At 36.0% G+C, this 22,702-nt stretch overlaps 1 protein-coding gene across 1 annotated transcript in view; it reads left to right on the top strand.

Moving 5' to 3' along the window:
• Window positions 1–7,024, top strand: part of olfm1b (olfactomedin 1b) — a 31,341-nt gene extending 24,317 nt beyond the window's left edge. Inside the window, exon 6 of the mRNA XM_046867027.1 lies at window positions 6,051–7,024. Coding sequence (XP_046722983.1) covers window positions 6,051–6,713 — 663 coding nt within the window. The 3' untranslated portion in view covers window positions 6,714–7,024. The remainder of the gene's footprint in view (window positions 1–6,050) is intronic.
• Window positions 7,025–22,702: the final 15,678 nt, after the last annotated feature.

The raw sequence follows: 22,702 nt of genomic DNA, 5'->3' as shown, positions 1-22,702 counted from the left end.
ATTAATTACTACTAATTAATTCATCATAATATGGCTGTAATATCCAAGGAAAGATGAGGAGACCGTGGGGACTGATTTTTTTTTGGTGGATAAAATTAAACCAACGAAGCTGCAACTGTTCACAGTGCAAAAACATTTTGCTGCTTTTAGTGTTATTTTTTTTTAGGTTGTTGAATGATGTAGATTGTAATAATTTTTAAATAAATACAAATCTTCAGTAATTATTCTAGACTTAATGCTATCTGTTTCTGGGTGTTTCACAAATACTCTTTATTTTGCTAGGTTTCATACTATCAATAGCTAGCGTCTCTCAGCAAAGCAGTCTCTTTTGGCAGCGGCTTAGCATAAGGTAGTTGTCTTAGTATGGACTTAGATTTGTGTGTATCTTTGTATCTTTGCTGTTGCCATAGCTGTTAAACATGTTTAACACATTGTATGTTATGAACATCCAACATACTGTCTTCTATAACATTATAGCTAGTCATGGCTAGACAACATTGCTTGTTCCCATGGTCACTAAATGATGTACTGACATACCAATGCAACTACATTATAGACTAATAGAATTTGCTTGCATATCATGACAACTGTAGGACATGACAAATCATTTTTGTAAAAAATGATGATATGAGGCTTAAAATCAGCTTTACCAAGATATTTAGAAAGTGACTGGAAAACTAGAATACATTTTTTTAAATGAGCTAACATTTAGCACTTCCCTAAGGATGACCCCAGGTTAGGGGGGAAAAAAACTTTTGGGCAATCTGAAGTCTGTAGATATTTTCAATAATTTTTAATGGTTGGTTCAGTAAAATCTTATTCATGCATACAGAGAGTAATATGGCCAACAGATAATTTTGCCTTAAAAACCTTAATTTGTGAGTAAAAATGGTCCATCATGCGCACAGGCTTGTAGTAATACCATTAACAGACCCAGAAATATAGCAGTGCACTAAAGCTAATTTATATCAATTTATAAACCAAGATACATGAATATCAATTGAGGGAAGGTAACGATGTGCAGTCTTAAAAAGAACATTAATTCACCTGGCTCCAATGCTACATATATTGAAGGAAAGATACATTATATTTATTATTGCTGAAACATCTTAAAGTCCAGTGTGGTGAGATAGAGGTCATCACCAATGAAATAAATAAATCTGCTTGATCTGGCCAAACAGTAAAACCCTATAGGTTATATTCTTTGGAATTAGGTTAAAAAAAATTTAAATTGCAAATTAGTCATATCATTTCTCCCTATGCTGTTCACTTGTTCTGACATATGTGTCTTCTTTTAAAATGAATTGTAGTTATTAAAAACTCTTTTTTTGTGTGTTACTGAACATGCATTTCCTCATTTAGGCCTTAGCTTTGTGACAGCTTTATGATTGAATTTTTTCCCACTGTTTGACATTAACCTGGGGATCCTGCATAAAGCAGTCATTAGGTGCTCCTAGGTACAGTTTATAGGAGTAGTTACAATTGAGTAAAATGCACACTGATTTCAGACATATTGCTCTGGTGAGAAGATCCACTTTATACTGCTCTTCCTCACATATCCACAGTGCATTCCCTTCTTCAGTCTCTAGATTTCAATGGTATTGAAAAGTTGTGGTCTGAATTGAAGAAGGCAATCTATTCCTGCAACCCTGAGAATCTTAGCCCAAATCAATTTCAATTTATGTCTAGAACATTTAGAAGATTTTAAAAAAAGCTGAAGCTGACCAAAGTGTGTACAGCTGAGAGGAATTAAGAAAACATTACAGGGTAACAAGACAGGGTAACATAAAAGATAAACACTAAAATATAATAAAATTGACAAAGTATAAATTACCATTAAAATTACTAAGTAAACACATGGCCAATGGATAGTCATATGCCAAGGAGAAAATAATTTGTTAATTTGTTTAGTTGTAGATATTACTCTAAAATGTAGTGTTTGAAGAATGCTCTGCTATTATTGTTTATTAATCTTGAAAGTGGTCCATTTAGCAGTAATTTATTAGTAGATCGAAGTGCCCCAGCTGATATATAGAGGCTAATCATATCACTGATGTACTGTGAAGCCAGACCAGCCTTAAAACACTGTCAAATTTTAAAATTGATTTTGTACTTGACCAGAAGCCAGTGTTATGGATGCCAAGACTGGGGAAATACTGTCTCTTATTTAAGCTATGTTATAATAAAAACTTAAAATACTGTATTTAAACATAAGGGAAGATTTAAATATGCTAATATGTCTCAGGTGAGAAAAAAATTTGTTTGTTTGTTTGAGATTTTAAAAATGACCGCAAGGTTTTTGTGCAGAAAAAAATTATTTAAGTTGTTACAAATAAAGTGAGCGCTCTCAGGACCAAAAATGACTACATATTTAGCTTGTGGAAGTTTATTGTTAGCCATCACATTAATCTGTAATGCAATAAAATATTTAAAAAGGATAGCCTTAGGTTTTTCCAAGGTAAGTACAAGTGCAGACCAGTGATATGAAATTCTGTATTTCTAGATTTAACCCAGTGGGAGTAAACATAAAGAGAACAAAACAGGACCCAAAATGTAACCATAGGCAAGGCATAAGAGCTAAAGATGATGTACACTGATGTACAGTACAGACCAAAAGTTTGGACACACAAGGTGTGTCCAAACTTTTGGTCTGTACTGTATATATATATTATATATACTGTACAGACCAAAAGTTTATATATATTATATATACAGTACAGACCAAAAGTTTGGACACACCTGCTCATTCAAGAGTTTTCTTTATTTTCATGACTATGAAAATTGTAGATTCACACTGAAGGCATCAAAACTATGAATTAACACATGTGGAATTATATACATAACAAAAAAGTGAACTGAAAATATGTCATATTGTAGGTTCTTCTAAGTAGGCATCAAGAGAATGCCAAGAGTGTGCAAAGCAGTAATCTAAGCAAAAGGTGGCTACTTTGAAGAACCTACAATATGACATATTTTCAGTTGTTTCACACTTTTTTGTTATGTATATAATTCCACATGTGTTAATTCATAGTTTTGATGCCTTCAGTGTGACTCTACAATTTTCATAGTCATGAAAATAAAAAAAACTCTTTGAATGAGAAGGTGTGTCCAAACTTTTGGTCTGTACTGTACATGAAAATGAAAAGGCAGTCTCTTTGAAGTCTATAGTTTTATATATCAGGACATAAAAACCATACAAAATAAATCGTAAAATCATAAAAATCATCTGCTCTTATCAGGTTTTAGGGGTTTTGGTAAATTAAACTTTAGATGAACAACACTATGTCATTATTTTTTCTTTCAAAAATCAAGCTAGAATGAAAAAGCCATGTGTGGAAAAATGTAGTACGCCTTATGATACTTGTAGCTTGTAAAACCATCTTTAGCAGCAATAATTTGAACTAATCATGTGCTGTATATTGCAATGTAATGCTGGCTCACTGCTTTTTACCACTTTGGTTTGGTTTGGTTTATTACGTTTTGCTGGCAATTCTTTATGCATAACTTTCTTAAGGTCCTGTCACAGTATTTCATTCTGGTTGAGGTCTGGACATTGGGCCATTGCAACACCTTTATTCTTCTTTAGCCATTTTAATGATGACCATTGGACATTCCTCAACATTCTTCTGTTTACTATCCTGCTCCCTATTTCTATCAGATTATTGATTCTTTAGATTTTGTGTGTGCACAAACTCGTGTGTGCACACGTTACAATTTGGGATTTAGATTTTTGTATTTGTGATTGTTCGTTCCCAATAAATTCCTTCCTGCATTTGCATTCTTTCCTGCATCTATCTCTGCTTACCTGAGACAGTGTCAGGATTACAATTTTGTTCCCACATGGATAAATACCACTTGTATATAGTCTCACCTTGTACTGCACTTAATGAGTCAGGGAAGAGAAGTATTGGATGAATTCAAGAGGCTCATAAAATTGTAGAAGATCTAGGGTTTTAACTTTGTCAAAAAGAAAATGTAAGGGTCTCTTAAAGGTATGGAGTCTCAAGTGAGTTGAATACTGCATTAATAGTCCTAAAAAGGGTCTTGGGGCCCTGGGAAAATTCAAAGATCTACTCTAAAAAATAATTGCCTTTTTGTTGCTTTAATTGAGTGCTGATGCAATGTTATAGTATCTTTTCATTCTTCATATGAGATTTGCATTTCATTGCTCTGCACTTTTACCTAAGAGTATCCTTAGAGATATTTCCTTAGAGAACTAGGGCTTAGTTTTTAATTTGTGCTTTTCTTATTCTTGGTGGAGCTATGGAGTCGAAGATATCTGAACAAGTTGAATTAATTATGCTATATAGCCCCTACAGATTGTTGCTTTTTTATTGTGTTTGGAACATCCAGCAACAAAATATAAATCAAGACAGTTTTGCAGATCCTAACCAAGCCTGCATAGAAGCACTCATAAGTGCTTTCTCATAGATACACTCTTGTAGAAAAACAGTCAGCTTTGCAAAAGAAATGCTGGGATGGCATTTTATAAAACAAAAGCAAGCATAGAGCATATATGCTAACCAAATTTTTAAGCAAATCATTAAACTAGTGAATAGACAAACATAAAAACTTGCACACAAGCAGCATATTTTATATTTGCACTAGTATTCCTGTTGTCATTATCTTTCCCTTTCTTTCTCCCACAGTCTATTGTGGGTAATAGAGAATGACTTGATGAAGCTGTACAACCCCAATTCCAAAAATGTTGGGGAATATGTAAAATGTAAATAAAATGGAATGCAGCGATTGCAAATCTCATAATCCCATATGTTATTCACAATAGAATGAGGAAATTTGTCATTTTACAGGAAAAATAAGGTAATGTTAAATTTGATGGCCACAACCCGTCTAAAAAAAGTTAAATCAGGGACAGGTTACCCCCACTGTGTATCATCTCCTCTGTCTGAAACATTTGTTGCTCCAAAACCTGTATATACCTTTAATATTGATAATGCCTTTTCAGATGTCCAAGCTGCCCAGTCCATAGGCATTAATGCGCCTCCAAATCACCAAAGATGCAGGCTTTTAAACTGAGTGCTGATGATAAGCAGGATGGTGCCTTCCCTCTTAAGTCCAGACACAAAAATAATTTCTAATTTCTATTAATTTAATCATAGAACAGTTTTCCACTATGCCTCAGCTCATTTTAAGCTATGGCCCAGAGAACACAGCATCATTTTTGGATTTTTTTATGATCACATATGGCTTCGTCTTTGAATGATAGATAGCTTTAAGCTGCATTTATGAATGACTATTTTCACATGCAATAATTTCTGTAGATGTTTCTAAAACCATGCAGTGATTTCCATTACAGAAGCATCTTATTTTTGTTGCAGTCCTACTTGAGAGTCAGAAGATCACAGGCATCCACTATTGACTTTTTCCCTTATCTTTTGCACATAGCGATTTCTTCAGATTCTTGGAATCTTTTCACCATATAATCTACTCTAGATGATGAGATATTAAAAGTCTTTGCAATTAGATGTCGAGGAATATTATTCTGAAATTGTATTTTGGTAAACTTCTGAGGGACTCCAACTCTCTATTTATACCCAATCGTGTTACTTCAGCTGATTCAATTTCGCAACACTTTCTTTTCCAGAATTTTGTTGCCCAGTTCCAAATTTTCTTAGATGTGTTGCACCTATTAAAATGAAAAATTATCTTATGTTTTCTATAAACTGGTGTGTTTCCTCAGTTTAAACATTTGATATGCTTTCTGTGTTCTATTGTGAATAAAATTAGTTTATTGCATTCTGGTTTATTTTTATTTCATTTTATTTTTATTTTTTTTACATTTTCCCAGATTTTTTTTTTAATTGGTGTTGTACGTTGTATGTACATTATCTCTATTTCTCATGTTCTATCCCCTTGCGATTTGCTTGTAGGATTTTGGTGGGATTTATTTACACAAGGCAGGGTGATTCAGATCCAAAATTATTTCGAATGATCATTTTAGGTTCCAAGACTAAGTACATTTTTATCCCTGTTGTTGTTGTTTAAGAATTTAATGAGTTTGCTGCCATGTGTTATGTTTTTATCTGCAGGTATATTATATGGACGGGTACCACAACAATCGATTTGTGCGAGAGTATCATTCAATGTCAGACTTTATGAAGTCAGACAACTTCACATCCCACCGCCTGCCACACCCTTGGTCTGGAACAGGCCAAGTGGTTTATAATGGCTCAATTTATTTCAGCAAGTTCCAGAGTCACGTTATCATCAAGTTTGACTTGAGGACCTCCACCATCAGCAAGACCCAGAGGCTGGACAGCGCTGGGTACAACAATATGTACCACTATGCATGGGGTGGCCACTCTGACATTGACCTAATGGTGGATGAACGTGGGCTTTGGGCCGTCTATGCCACAAATCAGAATGCAGGCAACATTGTCATCAGCAAACTCAACCCTGTCACCCTACAGATCATTAAGTCATGGACAACCAATCATCCTAAACGCAGTGCAGGTGAATCCTTTATGATCTGTGGCACACTCTATGTAACCAATGGGTATGCTGGAGGAACAAAGGTCTACTATGCTTACCACACCAACTCCTCTTCCTATGAGTACATTGATGTCCCATTTCAGAATAAATACTCTCACATCTCGATGTTGGATTACAACCCAAGGGATCGTGCACTCTACGCCTGGAGCAATGGGCACCAGGTGCTCTACAATGTTACCCTCTTCCACTTGATTCACTGAATCATATATGCTGGTCAAGCACAAGCTACGAAAAGACAACGGATGAGATACCTGGATGGGGCACCACGCACTCACATTTGCACACACATTCACAAAGACAATTTAACATAGCCAAGTCCTGCACCCAGCATGTTTCAGGAGGTGAAAGTAGAAAGAAGAACACAATGTGGACATCGAGCAAACACATAAAACACTGTATGGTCAGTAACTTTCAAAATATGTTGGAGAATTGAGGTGCCACCTGCTTCACCACCTTGCCTCCTATTTACAGTGAGGAAAATAAGTATTTGAACACCCTGCTATTTTGCAAGTTCTCCCACTTAGAAATCATGGAGGGGTCTGAAATTGTCATCGTAGGTGCATGTCCACTGTGAGAGACATAATCTAAAAATAAAAATCCAGAAATCACGATATATGATTTTTAAACTATTTATTTGTATGTATACAGCTGCAAATAAGTATTTGAACACCTGAGAAAGTCAATGTTAATATTTGGTACAGTAGCCTTTGTTTGCAATTACAGAGGTCAAACGTTTCCTGTAGTTTTTCACCAGGTTTGCACACACTGCAGGAGGGATTTTGGCCCACTCCTCCACACAGATCTTCTCTAGATCAGTCAGGTTTCTGGCCTGTTGCTGAGAAACACGGAGTTTGAGCTCCCTCCAAAGATTATCTATTGGGTTTAGGTCTGGAGACTGGCTAGGCCATGCCAGAACCTTGATATGCTTCTTACAGAACCACTCCTTGGTTATCCTGGCTGTGTGCTTCGGGTCATTGTCATGTTGGAAGACCCAGCCTCGACCCATCTTCAATGCTCTAACTGGGGGAAGGAGGTTGTTCCCCAAAATCTCGCAATACATGGCCCCAGTCATCCTCTCCTTAATACAGTGCAGTCGCCCTGTCCCATGTGCAGAAAAACACCCCCAAAGCATGATGCTACCACCCCCATGCTTCACAGTAGGGATGGTGTTCTTGGAATGGTACTCATCATTCTTCTTCCTCCAAACACGCTTAGTGGAATTATGACCCAAAAGTTCTATTTTGGTCTCATCTGACCACATGACTTTCTCCCATGACTCCTCTGGATCATCCAAATGGTCATTGGCAAACTTAAGACATGCCTGGACATGTGCGGGTTTAAGCAGGGGAACCTTCCGTGCCATGCATGATTTCAAACAATGACGTCTTAGTGTATTACCAACAGTAACCTTGGAAACGGTGGTCCCAGCTCTTTTCAGGTCATTGACCAGCTCCTCCCGTGTAGTTCTGGGCTGATTTCACCTTCCTTAGGATCATTGAGACCCCACGAGGTGAGATTTTGCATGGAGCCCCAGTCCGAGGGAGATTGACAGTCATGTTTAGCTTCTTCCATTTTCTAATGATTGCTCCAACAGTGGACCTTCTTTCACCAAGCTGCTTGGCAATTTCCCCATAGCCCTTTCCAGCCTTGCGGAGGTATACAATTTTGTCTCTAGTGTCTTTGAACAGCTCTTTGGTCTTGGCCATGTTAGTAGTTGGATTTTTACTGATTGTATGGGGTGGACAGGTGTCTTTATGCAGCTAACGACCTCAAACAGGTGCATCTAATTTAGGATAATAAATGTAGTGGAGGTTGACATTTTAAAGGCAGACTAACAGGTCTTTGAGGGTCAGAATTCTAGCTGATAGACTGGTGTTCAAATACTTATTTGCAGCTGTATCATACAAATAAATAGTTTAAAAATCATATATTGTGATTTCTGGATTTTTTTTTTTTTTAGATTATGTCTCTCACAGTGGACATGCACCTACGATGACAATTTCAGACCCCTCCATGATTTCTAAGTGGGAGATCTTACAAAATAGCAGGGTGTTAAAATACATATTTTCCTCACTGTATGTATAGTTCTCTCTGTATTTCTGTTTCTGTCTCTGATCTATCTATCTATCTATCTATCTATCTATCTATCTATCTATCTATCTATCTATCTATCTATCTATCTATCTATCTATCTATCTATCTTTTAGCTTAGCTTTTAGCTAATAATTATTTGATTATTGACAGCATACCTGTGCAACAGCAAAGATAAGATAATTAAAGTACTCAACAAAATGAGCTAATTAGTTATAAGCTAATAAGGGCATTGACTGTTGGTAAAGTTATTATCTTTTGACATTTTACTTGAACCTGCCATTCCTAAAGCCCCATCAGTGTATGTAAAACAATGTGGCCTTTTGGACCAAAGACTGCTATAAGGCAAAGAAAGAATGACACCCTTCAAAGATGTGCTAACATACTGACTAACATATCAAGGCTGACATCCACTCAGCATTAATGTTTTTACATGCAGTGTAACTGATGCTCTATAAGAGGTAATATGGAACATTTTTGTGATTGTGACTAGTAGTGAGATGTGTTTTGCATGAAGATTTAGCAACACAGGCATTATGGTCGGAATGTTTATAACTTTATGATCTCACATTAATCGGTATGTGTACGTGTCAGGGGCCGTGTACAGGTGCTACTTTTCAGAAACACATGAAAACATAGTTCATATATAGTGTTTATGTCTGTTAGTGATGCCTATGTTTTCTTTTTATTATTATTTATTCTTTGTCATTTTCAGGAATTGCTTTATTCTGGTTAGTGTTGATGTGAATGTAGAGTACATCCTGGGAATACAGCCTGGATGGGATGGCTCTTTTATATTGCAATGGTAATATAATAATACATTATTTGTATTTCATTATACATAACTTTTAGCATGCTACTTATGAAATGTATCTAATCAATATTGTTTATCAGTTTTTGTCTTACCTATCAATGGATTTAGGAAAGAAGCCAGTTCTTCTACTGTTTGCCCAATAACACATCTGGTCAGCTAGATAACAAGAATAATTAAAAAATTGCCATTATTTTCTGATCAGAAAGTAGCTATGACAGGGGAAAGGTTACATTAGTTTTTAATTACTGAGCGATCTTTAGCATGTTACAAACTCAAATCAAAAAATAAACTTGACTGTGAGCTATCAGACCGGTAAGCCACAGTTGTGACTTTTCAATTGATTTGATCAATTTTTACAATTGATCAAATTTTTATCTGGTATAGCCTCCTGTCCTCTACATCTGCCTCTTTCAAATTAACCACCTGCATGTCTTCCCTCACCACATTCATATGCCTCTTTTGCTTTCATGGTATAGAGACAGTTGATAGGCAGGAATTGGATTTATTTTGGCTCACTATTATTACTATATTTGAAGGTACAATGTAATATAGTGTATAAATAATACAGTATCCCACAAAAGTGAGTACACCCCTCACATTTTAGCAACCATTCATCTTCCCAAGGGACAATGCTATAAAAATGAAATGTGCATATATTTTAGAGTAGTTAATGTGCAGCTTGTATAGCAGTACAGATTTACTGTCCTCTGGAAATAACTCAACGTACAGCCATTAATGTCAAAATAGCTGGCAACAAACGTGAGTACACCCTAAGTGAACATGTCAAAACTGTGCCCAAAGTGTCAATATTTTGTGTGCAACACCTTAATCCTCCTGGGCATGGAATTCACCAGAGCTGTACAGGTTGTTGTTGGGATGTTTGACACATTGCACTTCTCCAGCTTGAAGATGCCCCACAGGTGGTAAAAAGGGCTCAGCTCTGGAGACATACTTGGCCACTCCATCATCTTTACCTTTAGCAAGGAAATTGTCATCTTGCGGTGTGTTTGGAGTTTTGTGTTGGAAAACTGCTGTTTGGCCCAGTTTCTGAAGGGGGGGGCATCGTGTTCTGCCTTAGAATGTCACAGTATAGTACAGTATGGTTGGAATCCATATTGTCCTTAAAGAACCGCACCACCCCAGTACCAGCGGCACTCATTTAGCCCCAGACCATGATGCTACCACCACTATGCTTGACAGTAGGCAAGACACAATTTTCTTGGTACTCTTACAAGGGCATGTCCCCACACATGCTGGACACCATCTGAGCCAAACAAGTTTATCTTAGTCTCTTCAGACCACAGGTAATTCCGGTAATTCATGTTCTTGAACAGGTTGTCTTTAGCAAAGTAGTTTTTGCAGGCTTTCTTGTGAACCAGCTTTAGAAGAGGCTTCCTTTCAGGATGACGACCATGCAAACAGACTTGTTGCAGTGTGCTGCATATGATCTGAGCACTGCCAATCAGACCTTCCACCTCTGCAACTGCTAAAGCAATGCTGGCAGCACTCATGCGTCTGTTTTTTGAGGTAGCTTCTGCACCTGACGCACAGCACAAGGACTCAACTTCTCTGATCGACCCTTGCGAGGTCTGTTCCGAGTGGAACCCGTCTTGGAAAACCTCTGCATGACCCTGGCCACTGTACTGTAACTCAGTTTCAAGGGGTTACTGTTCTTATTTACCTTTGCAACAATTCTAATACTCAAATCCTTAGAGCGTTCTTTGTCATGAGGTGCCATGTTGAACATCCAGTGGCCAGTATGAGAGAGTTGCACTCAAAGAACCTAATTCTAACTGCTCTAATACAAGATACACAAATTTGTATAGTCCTGTCAAGCAGACAAAAACATGAACATGATTATCTATATGGATTTGCATGGTTAAGCGACGTACAGATTTATCACTTAGGTTTTACTCACTTTTGTTGCCAGCTATTTTCATAGGAGAGTAAATCTTTACTGCTATACAAGTTGCACATTGACTACTCTAAAATATATCCAAGTTTCATTTCTATACTATTGTCTGTTGGTTGCTGAAATGTGAGGGGTGTACTCACTTTTGTGAGATACTGTATATAATATTATTATAATACATCTTCTGTCAACTGAGCCAGACCAGCCTGTCCTCAGAGTTAATGGGAGCATATCTTTCATCATTAAATAATTATTTTATAAGTCAATCAGAATAAAATAAGTATACTAAATGCTGTAAAATAATTATACAAAAGCAAACAATATCCATGCTAAGAATAAAAAAAAAAAATCATATTTACCTTATATAGTCTTATTATGCATAAATGTAGACATTTAACAGAATGTTTGAGTAATAATTTTGTGTGAATGTGAATACAATATGCTTTTCAGTGTTTAGCATCTCAGTCAATTACACTTAAGTTCATTTAACTACAGGTAAGGAGAAAATTATTGTGATTTTGTTTCTGGTTCTGGTTTCCATAATTGCCTTTTTATTTGCAGCGACCACTACTTCAAAACCTCCTCTAACTTCAGTGAAATTCATTTTTCTTTTATTTCCTCTCCAATTATGCCAGCTTTATTTATTTTTTATTTTTGGATTTTGGTAGCCAAATGCTTTCTTTTTATTAGCTGAATATTGCAACATATAAAATATCGCAATAAATTATTGTGCATCGTATGCATTTATAAACAAGGGACAAGTATTCAGTAGGAGTCTAAGAAAATTACATCACACAAAGAACCTGAAGATATTTACCCTTTTATGAGGCAGACAGTATTTTCATATATTTCTTTAAGCAAAATATACTGTAGGGTCAAAACATTGGTGCTTGATAATCCCAAACTGGAACCATCAGAATCAATTAAAGTGTTTCTTACTGTGAAATAACTGTAAAACTGTAAAATAAAACAAACAAACAGAAAAACAAACAAACAATTAAATAAAATGTTGTAAATGGCCAAAAGTGCTAAGTAATATGATGTAATGATAATCCATACAATCCCATTTTTTTCACTTCCTCCTCCTCCTCCTCTTTTTTCTTCTTCTTCATCTTCCTATTTATTTATTTATTTATTTTTATCATTATTTTATAATGAAATTATGATCAAATGACATTAATAAGGATGTTTGGCCACACATTGATTTTAGGGACCAAAAGACAAAGTCACTACAAACAGATGTTTTATTTTGTCTCTTTTGCAATCCACAATGCATTACAAAGAAAAAAGTGTGTATATTGTTTGAATGACCAAACTCTTTTAAAAATTAAATGTACCGTGATTATATTATTTATTTTGTCCAATGATATAAAACCATACCTTTTATTTATTTTAAATTGCACTGTTATTGTTGTTGTCGTTGTTGTTGACTCAAAGTGTCTAATGTTGCTATCGGTACTACTTGTTCTAGGAAGTAAACTTATACTTTTGGACCTTACTGCATTCTTTCCTCAATGGTAGTTTTTTGTTTTGTTTTACACTTGTAGAATGATGTACTGTCTGCTTTTATTCTCTCTTTGTGCTTGGCTGAATGCTGATGGTCGATGTGATATAATCGCTTGTGTCAAGTTCAGACTGTCTGTATTTGCCCGTTACACAAATTCGTCTTAATAAAAGGAATGATTCCCAGGTTCATGTAAGTGCCTAATATATTTTTTTAAATGTGTTATGAAAAGCCTACTAACAGATTACAAATGAACGGGTTTACATTTACATTTGCTGCATTTAGCAGATGCCGTTGTCCAGAGCGACGTACAAAAGTGTTTTGAGTCTCTATCAATGAATAAATCTACACTGGTATGCTAGATTACAAACTTCAGATAAAGAAGTTTCTTTTTTAAACAAAGCTTAGAAAGTATCAGTTTACGTGTTTCAGGAAGAGGTATGTCTTTACCCATCACTTGAAGATAACCAGGGCCTCTGCTGTTTGGACATCCAGGGAGTTTGGACATTCTTGGTGCCAGAACAGAATAGAGCATTGATGTATACTTACCTCTTACCCTGAGAGAAGGTGGTGCAATTCGAGCAGCACTAGAGGATCTCAGGCTGCTAGAGGGTCTCAGGCACCTACAATTCCAAAGAAGTTGTGATGCTGGGTAAGATATAAATAAAAACAAAATGCAATGATTTGCAAATGCACCAACAGAACATAAAAAACATATCAAATGTTTGTGGTAATTGATAGTTTTAAGAGAAAAGAACTGAGCACTAATAGCAAGTCAGATGGTCCCTCACCTTTTTAGTCCAGAAACGTTGACATTTTTTTAATTTCCAAAAGGATATTTTTCCACTTTTTTTTGCTCATTTTAAATGAGCTTTGGTCCACAGAAGATGGTGACGTTATTGGCTCATGTTTACATATAGTTTCTTCTTTGTATGGCTTTAGCCTGCATTTGTGGATGACTTAAAATACCCTTTTTGAACATGTGGGGTGAGCATGTATTAGTGCTCAGGCTAATGATGGTGGGGATCTGCTGACCCAAACTGATTGTGATCTCCCTGTGAGGAAGTCAACTAGCCACTACACAGGGCAAAGTGATTATCAATCAGCTGATAGGAAATGATGGTATTCAACTGAAGTCTATGAACAACATTTTAAGATAAGTATTCTTCTTGTTACGGTCGGCCTGTGCTAGGGTCAATGGTATCAGAGATTGTATTCTCTATGGAGTGTTTGGGGCTGTATGCAAACTCTTCAGGGGACTCATGACCATGCCAATGAAGCATCTAATGATTACCAGTGTAAGTGTTACTAAGACCTGAGGTTTGACACTGCTGACTTCTTTGGCACCTATAAGATTAAGGTAGATTTAGATACAGTTAAATTACTGTTGGCTCAGGTAAATGTTAATGTTATGTCAACAAGTCAGCCATCAAATCTGTGCAGTCCTTGAGAATTTATCCTTGTACAGTATGGTTTTGCAAGGGTTAATCTGAAGCCTTCTCAAATTCACTGAAGGCTAGTACCTGTTCATCCTAGTGATTTGTGAATTTCCTTGCCACAGTGTTTATTGCTTTCAAATGTGCATAGAAGGACCTGAGTGTGTCTGCTTGAACTTCTGCTTTAAATTATTTATGTAGGCAGTTACTGTCTCTGCATATTCACTTGCATTTGTGAGATGGCCTTGGTAGTTGCCTCTCTGAAAATACTGTGTAACTTGGTGTTAACAGAACTGAAACATCTAAGTCTAAGATCAACATGGGTGAGGCGTTGAGTTTTGTTAGTGAAAACCAAATTCAGGATGCTTTACATTTTTGCGTGATGGATATCCCCAGGGACACTATGAAAGCTATTTTGGTAAGCAGATTAGTTCACAAGGAAGGAATGCACATAGCCATAATAACAATGCTAAGAAATTGCTAGATACAATTGCCAACATCTGACCACAATGAATTCCACCAGTGATTAACAGTGTATTGAAACCTGCAAATTGTTCATAAACAGTTAGTAACCTTTTGCCAAGGACTGACTGGATCAACTTTAGCCTAGCACAAACCTCAAAGCTTGCCTTGTTTTCAGATTCATTTGCACCACTTGCAGTATGTCCTTACCTGGGTAGTGGTGGTAGGTCAGGCCAAAATCTCACTGAGATTTTGCTCTAGTTAAAGTTTAAGCCTTATATTGTCCTATTTTATTCATTTGCATGTATGAACATATCACACAGGCAGATCTGGTGACAGCCAGTCATATTTTATTGACCAGCATTGCCATTCTGGCAACAGAATTTAGAAAAATACAGTAATGAATGATATGGCTGAACATCTGGGGGTCCACAGTCATAGAAGTCAGATGAGGCTTTGTCAGTGCTTTACAGCCAGTGCTAAATATCTTGTAGGTCAAGTTGACCCATTATATGCATAGGGTTAAAATGTTCCCTCTCAGGTCACCAGTTTAAAGGGGCATTAGTGTAGTCATATAGTTCAGATGAGTTGGAGTTGGATCTTGGACAAGGTTCAGTTGGAAAGTCTATGCAGTTTATAGTGTTTGCACTTAATTCTCATTAAACAGACAAACATTTCATGATTAAGGCTGTTTGATTGTGTAGGTTTAAAGATTTGTCTACATGAGTGTATTGTAAGCATTCACATGTATGCTATAAGTGTCTAATAAAACAGAAACCATGACTAATCCAAATCCTAATCCAAAAAAGACTTATCTTTTTGCTTCTTTGTACATTTGAGACCTCTATGATGAAGGATCAGTGGAGCATTATGATGAACTTGATCATTTCAAATTGCAGGTATGGTATTCAGGAGCATTAGGCACAGATCTCTGTACTGAATTTACAAATATCTAAGTTCTTCTCCCACTATATTTCTTTTTAAGCCATAATTGAACTCAGATTGCTATGTATATTTGCATGAGCTATCAAAACTATTAAAATGTAGAGGGGAATTGACTCACGGCACCTCACCTCCTTCCATCAACCAAACATTAAGCTCTTATTTTCTTTGTTTACTGGTAACAACCCTGGGGAGGGTCCATTTGGGTGAAGTCTAAGTCTCTAAGTCCTCTTTAGCTTATCTCACAAACATTACTATTGTAAGACTCCTTTGTCTATTTACTATAATTTAGTTTTGTTCTGGGCAAATCAAATATCTGGTTATAGCCATTTTATATGTTATACATGTGAAAAATTATGCATGCTCTATGGAAGACTATATTTTTGTGCTGATAAGATCACAACCCACACCCGCAACTCTCATTAATGTAGTGCATGCTATTTGAAAGTGAGCTGCAGAAGATATTACACATTTAGACATTTAGCAATTTCCCCAGCAAGAATATATTTAACTATTAACACAATAACACACCAACTACTGCTTCATGTTTACACAAAAAAACATCTTAGTTTTTTTGCCTTGTTTATTTTGTTCTTTCCTCCACACAGCTCTCATCTTTTCCCATTCATTCATTCATTCATTCATTCATTCATTCATTCATTCATTCATTTAATTGTTTATTAATTCATTTATTCATGGCCAGATTCACAATAGATTCAAGCATATCCTGGGAATATATAATGTATAGCTAATAACAATGTGTTTAGTTGTTGAAGCATATGTGTGTTTTAGTATAGCACATGTAGATCTACTTCAGGTTGACGGACGAGGTCAGACAGGATTCACCCTGAACTATGATGTTCATGGATGATATTGTGATTTGTGGTGAGAGTAGTGAGCTGGTTGAGAAGAGCCTGGAGAGGTGGAGGTACATGCTGGAGAGAAGTGGAATGAAAGTCAGTAGGAGTAAGACAGAGTACATGTGTGTGAATGAGAGGGAGGGCTGTGGTGTGGTGCGGTTGCAGGGAGAAGAGGTGGAGAAGGTGGAGGAGTTTAGGTACCTGGGGTCAACATTGCAATGTAATGGAGAGTGTGTTAGAGAAGTAAAGTAAAGAGTGCAGGCAGGGTGGAGTGGGTGGAGAAGAGTGATAGCAGGAGTGATTTGTGATAGAAGAGTATCTGCAAGAGTGAAAGGGAAAGTTTATAGGACTGTGGTGAAACCTGCGATGTTGTGTGGTTTAGAGACAGTGGCATTGACTAAAAGACAGGAGGTGGAGCTGGAGGTAGCAGAGCTGAAGATGTTGAGGTTTTCGTTGGGAGTGACGAGGATGGACAGGATTAGAAATGAATTTATGAGAGGGACAGCGCATGTAAGACATTTTGGAGACAAGGTGAGGGAGGCGAGATTGAGATGGTTTGAACATGTGTAGAGGAGGGACTTGGGGTATATCGGTAGGAGAATGCTGAGGATGGAGCCACCAGGAAGGAGGAAAAGAGGAAGGCCAAGGAGGAGGTTCATGGATGTGGTGAGGGAAGACATGCAGGTAATTGGTTTAAAATAGGCAGATGTAGAGTACAGTCAGAACGTAACATTTCAACACATTTTTCCACATAACTGCTAAAACTGTTAACATTTTTATTACTTGTTATACAGCATTTTTATTGTATCAATGATGAGAGTAAACATTAATATTCACATTTTTATCGCTAACACTAAAACATGTTTATTAAAATCCCGCCATGAATAGAAATAAGATTAGTTTGTCGAAGAAGACTTTGTGAACAGAAAGGCCATACAAGACGCAAGCCACTTATCAGCAGTAAGAATCGAACAACGAGATTGGATTTTGCAAAAAAATTGAAAATACACTGAGGTGCCACAAAAAGCTGGAAAGCTCTGGAAACAAGTGTCAAATGAAAATGTCAAAATGTAGAAAAGAAAACTTCTGCTCATGGTCCAAAACATTCAAACTATTTTATTTATTTTTATTTGTTTAGCACTTTTAATTGTGGTCATTTTCCCAAAGCAGCTTTCCAGAAACAAACATATTTTGAATTTAAATTTTAAATTCATAAATCAGTCTTCAGTAGGAGTAAGACAGAGTACATGTGTGTGAATGAGAGGGAGGGCAGTGGAGTGGTGCGGTTGCAGGGAGAAGAGGTGGAGAAGGTGGAGGAGTTCAGTTACCTGGGGTCAACAGTGCAAAGTTATGGAGAGTGTGTTAGAGAAGTCAAGAAAAGAGTGCAGGCATGAGGAGGTTTATGGATGGAGGAGGAGGTTTATCTTTATTGGTTATGTACCTTGTGTTTGTAACAACAGATTCAATTTCGAAGTCTACAGAAACATGTTGCATGTTGATTTACAAAGAAATACATTTAATCAAATTAGAAGTAATTTCATCATGCAGCAAGACAATGTCCCAAGAAGGTTTTAGACTGGTCAAGTCACTCAACAAATTCACAAACACAATTGAATATACATTTCAGCTCCTGCAGAAAGATCTGACAGGAAAAACTCCCAAAATCAAACAACATGGAGTTGTAACAAAATAAAAATGCCATAGAAAAGCATAAAAAAAAAATGCAGCAGAATGCAACAGTTTGGTGATGTCAGTGAGCCATCAGTTGAAATCGATTTTTGCAAGAAATTCATGTGCAATCAAATGATAGATGCAATTTACTATTATATATTTTTAATGATCTGTCCCAAAAGCTTGCTCACCAAAACATTGAATAGTCTGCTATCTGTTGAATCTGATTTCATAAGAACATTAAAACACTGAAATAATTGTGCTTATTTGTACAATACTACTTATTTGTACAATATCTTATTACAGTTCCTGCAAATATTTGCCAAAACGCTTGAATCAATCAGCCAATCATAAAAACATTAAAAATGCTACATTTACAGTAATGTCACTTTCCAACTGTTTATTCTACTATACAGGATTTACAACAATTGACATTACATTCATTTTCTTCCTTTTTCTGTCTCATTCTCTGTTTCTTTGCATAGCTATGCTTTATTTCATGTCTCTCAAACACACATCTGAAATATAGACTGCGTCTCCCCCTGCCATGTTTTAATATTTCATGACCACATACTGCAGATGCCACCATAAAACGAAACATCAATATTTCATTTGCATTACAGTGTTCCTTGTAATAGCTTTTGAGCCGTGTCATGCTCTATACTTGCAACAGTTATGAAATACTAAATCTGAAAATTCCTTTCTACTAATGTTTTCTTATTAGGAGATTTAGGGCTTTATTTAAGTGTAACTTTGTGGTATAATGTTGGCATGTTGCTAATCTCATTATAAGCCAACAGGGTGCTGGAGTGTGACATTTGGAATTTGCCATCACAGCTTGATTTTTCAAGTCATTCGAGATTAAAATTGCAGTGGTACTAAATATTGAAACCTTTTTTTCTGGGTAGATTCAGTGCCAAAACAAACAAGTGACACTTTTAAAGCTATGTCCCATATCATAGCCTGTTTATTTTTAACTAAATGAACAGCAAAATTACAGGAAAATGTTATCTTTTTTTTCTTCTGCTCTGTCTACCCTTCTTTTGTCCTGAATAAACTAATAAATAGATATTTCAGCCAGCATATTCAACTAACATGGTTTTACAACAACTGCAAAAAAATAAATGATCATGTGTCATGGACATATGGATTATAAAGTTTATTTTTTTTAAAATACTCATTCTTCTGAGCATGGTCCTAAATGTGAACATGAAAATGTAAGTATAGTTGACTGCAGAATTCTTTATCCATAGAATTATTTGAGATTCAAGAGTTTCATATATACAGTAAGTCATCAGTTAGCATAATTTATAAAAAGACATAAGGAAACAAAGACTTAAAGCTTGGAGCTTAGGAGGAAGAAATAAAGCTCAGTATTGCCACTCAAGTATTCCTTCCAACTTTCAATTTTAAAAACACAAGATACAGTAATAAACATGGTAGGGAGGGTAAGAGTTATAGATTCAAATTGGTGCATCGGCATAAAAGTAAACAATGTTATGAATATGACGTATCACAACACTATGGAGATCGAGGCGTGTCCTGAGAGTCATAAAGAATATAGATTAACATGGCAGAGGTAGAGCTGCATCTTCCTGAAAAAAGAAAAAGAACATCTGGTTTTATTTTATCTTTTTTTTTTATTGCACTGCAAAGGCCTCTTTGTGAAAGAGCAATGCATTAGAAGTCAGAAGGCACTTAAGAAAATTTATGAATGTCTGTTTGTATGAACCAAAGAAATAAAAGCCAAATATCTGCACCATATTAAATTGCATAGCATCATATTTTTCCATTGCATCATAGTGCATTGTATGTTTCTTTAATGTGTTTTATCGTTGTCTTTGCCTCGAGATGTTAAATAGATCTGCCCTAGTTAAGCAGATGCACATCCGTAAAACACAATACATACATTCTACATACTTTTTTTTTTTTTTTGCTATATTAAAAAAATCTTTTCATATTTAAAAAAATCTATTTCAAAACAGAGTTTGATAAAGATGTCTGTTTTCTTACTCTGCACAAGTTTGTACAGAACATTTTACTTTCCTCCAAAAAATAATAAAGACTGCTGGGTTCATGCAGAAAAAGAAAAAGTCCCACAATGTTTCCAGAACAGCTGTGGCAGATTTTCCAAGATGCAATAAAACGTACCAGCTAAAGTCCTTATGAAACTGCACAACGTGTACCTGTGACTAATAATGCACTTTAAAATAAATGTTGTTGCACCAAAGGTTTACAGTTTATTACTGTCTGCCAATCTTTATAGTATAGTATATATTATGTTGGAACATTTATTCTTTGTTCAGGCATTTCAGCAGGAGTTTTATGAAAAATCAATTGTGCTTAGAAAATAGAAAAACAGCTTTTCAGCATTCAAAATGCAAGACAATGATGATCTATACTGTTAAAAATAATATATTTTATATACTGTTGATAATAATACATTCTGTTGTACTGTTTATAATAATATATTGTATAATGCATATTGTATTATTATTGTTGTTACCATTATTATATATTTTATGTTGTTAGAATTATTTTATTACACAACAGTAGTATCAGAACAATGCGTATATATACTGTAAACAAAGTATAATGTGTATAAATAGTTGTAAATAGAGCAGAACCACCAATATCAGTCCCCAGCACTTGTCAAATAAAATGTGCTCCTCTGTTCACTCATACAGTGAAAGCAATACTAATTTATCTGTCCTGTACAATTACCAAACCCAGTAATCACACTCAATATGACTCTGGTCCCGCCAGGATCATCATAGTGCTAGCAAATAGCACCACCTAGTGATTTCACTTAAACATAACAATAGAAAAATAAAGCTTGAAAAATGTTTAAACTTTATTAAAAAAAAAAGATGGATATGTACAATAGAACTAGATGATGTCTGGAATATCTTTATTAACCCTATCAGCCACTGCACCAAACTACACCTTTTGTTTTTGTTTTTGCACTTGTTTCATGTTTATAGATAATGAGCACATTAATATGAGTCTCACCTTAAATCACTACCTGACTTTATTAAACAAGTAAAATCTCCACAAACACACTCAAAACTCTAATGAAGCATCTTTTCAGCAGAACTGAGGTTATTGTAACAGCAAACGGGGACTAATTATGGAATAAACGTGTCCATTGCAGCCCATATTACAGTCTGTTGTAGCTGTGAAAGGAAGGTGGTAGCTCAGTGGTTAAGGCATTGGCCTCTGACTCAGATCACAAGTTTTAATCCCAGCCTCTCCAAGCTGCCACTTCTGGGCCCTTGAGTAAGGCCCTTAAGCATCAACTGCTCAGTTGTAAGTCGCCCTGAATAAAAGAGTCTGCCAAACGCCATAAATGTAATATAAATTAAACTTAGCATATTGATTAGGAAAGGTCTAAAGAACATTCTCACTAAATTGAGGCCAAGTTCTGCCAAAGCTAGTGTACCCACCTTTAAGTAAATTTGGCTCAAATTTTAAATTGCACACCGCATTGTGCAATATACAACAGGTTTACTGGCGTCGCTATTTTTTTTTTTGTGTTTTGTGTATTTGTCTTACACTGTCTTGTATTGCCTTTGCACTGTTTGCACCAGGTTGCACACGATGCACTTTATGTGGCGAGGACACTTACTAGTCCTTAGCCCTGTGTTTTCTGTTATTGTTGTTGTATGTAGCACCAGGGTTCAGGAGGAACTTTGTTTCATTTCACTTTGTACTGCGTCAGCTATTTATGGTTGAAATGACAATAAAAGCTTCTTGACTTGACTTGACTTGAAATTATTTTTATGGTCTTAAGTGTTAATGTGTCGGTGTGTCCACTTTTCTAGATTCACTGGGCCAAAATAAGTTCAATGCACTTTATTATGCCATTTTCTGTTAGAATTGTCTAATGACTTATTTTCTAATTAGCATCTAATTTCCTAATGTGTCTAATCAACAGCAGATTTGAAGAATTTGGAATCATACAAACATTTTGCTTGTAATTTGCCAATGAATATGTCAGCAAAGCTATTATACAAGAATATATAAGCAAGAAGCATGTGCAAGAGAAGTCTGTTTTGTTTGAGGAACCAGTAGGGCACATGTTTGCTGATGTGTTTGCGAAACTCAGTGAACTCAACATGTCCATTCAAGGTAAAGACACACACATCATAAACATGTTTGACAATGCCAACAGTCTCATATAAGTCAGACTATAGGAAAGTAGTGTTCACAGAAAAAATGTGATGTAAGATATTTCCCATTGCTTGATGCATATCTCAACTGCACAAACTGCATAACTGCTATTGTGAATATATTAAAAGGCCTTGTTTCTAGCCTTAACAGTTAGCTTCCAAAATACTTTGAAACCAGGCTTGTCTTCATGAGTAACACCTGTAGTGAAACTAAGAGCATCTGAGAGCATCTGACGGATGTGTTCCCTGCAATGAAACAGGTTGACACATTTCCGGTTTAATATGGGAAAGGAGTACTTTAAGTTGGGGAAGTCATTATAAACCC

Source organism: Silurus meridionalis, chromosome 15 (genome assembly GCF_014805685.1).
Source record: "Silurus meridionalis isolate SWU-2019-XX chromosome 15, ASM1480568v1, whole genome shotgun sequence".
NCBI classification, from domain to species: Eukaryota; Metazoa; Chordata; class Actinopteri; order Siluriformes; family Siluridae; genus Silurus; species Silurus meridionalis.
The sequence above is the reverse complement of the archived record's forward strand: the minus strand, read 5'-3'. Positions and strand labels throughout refer to the sequence as shown.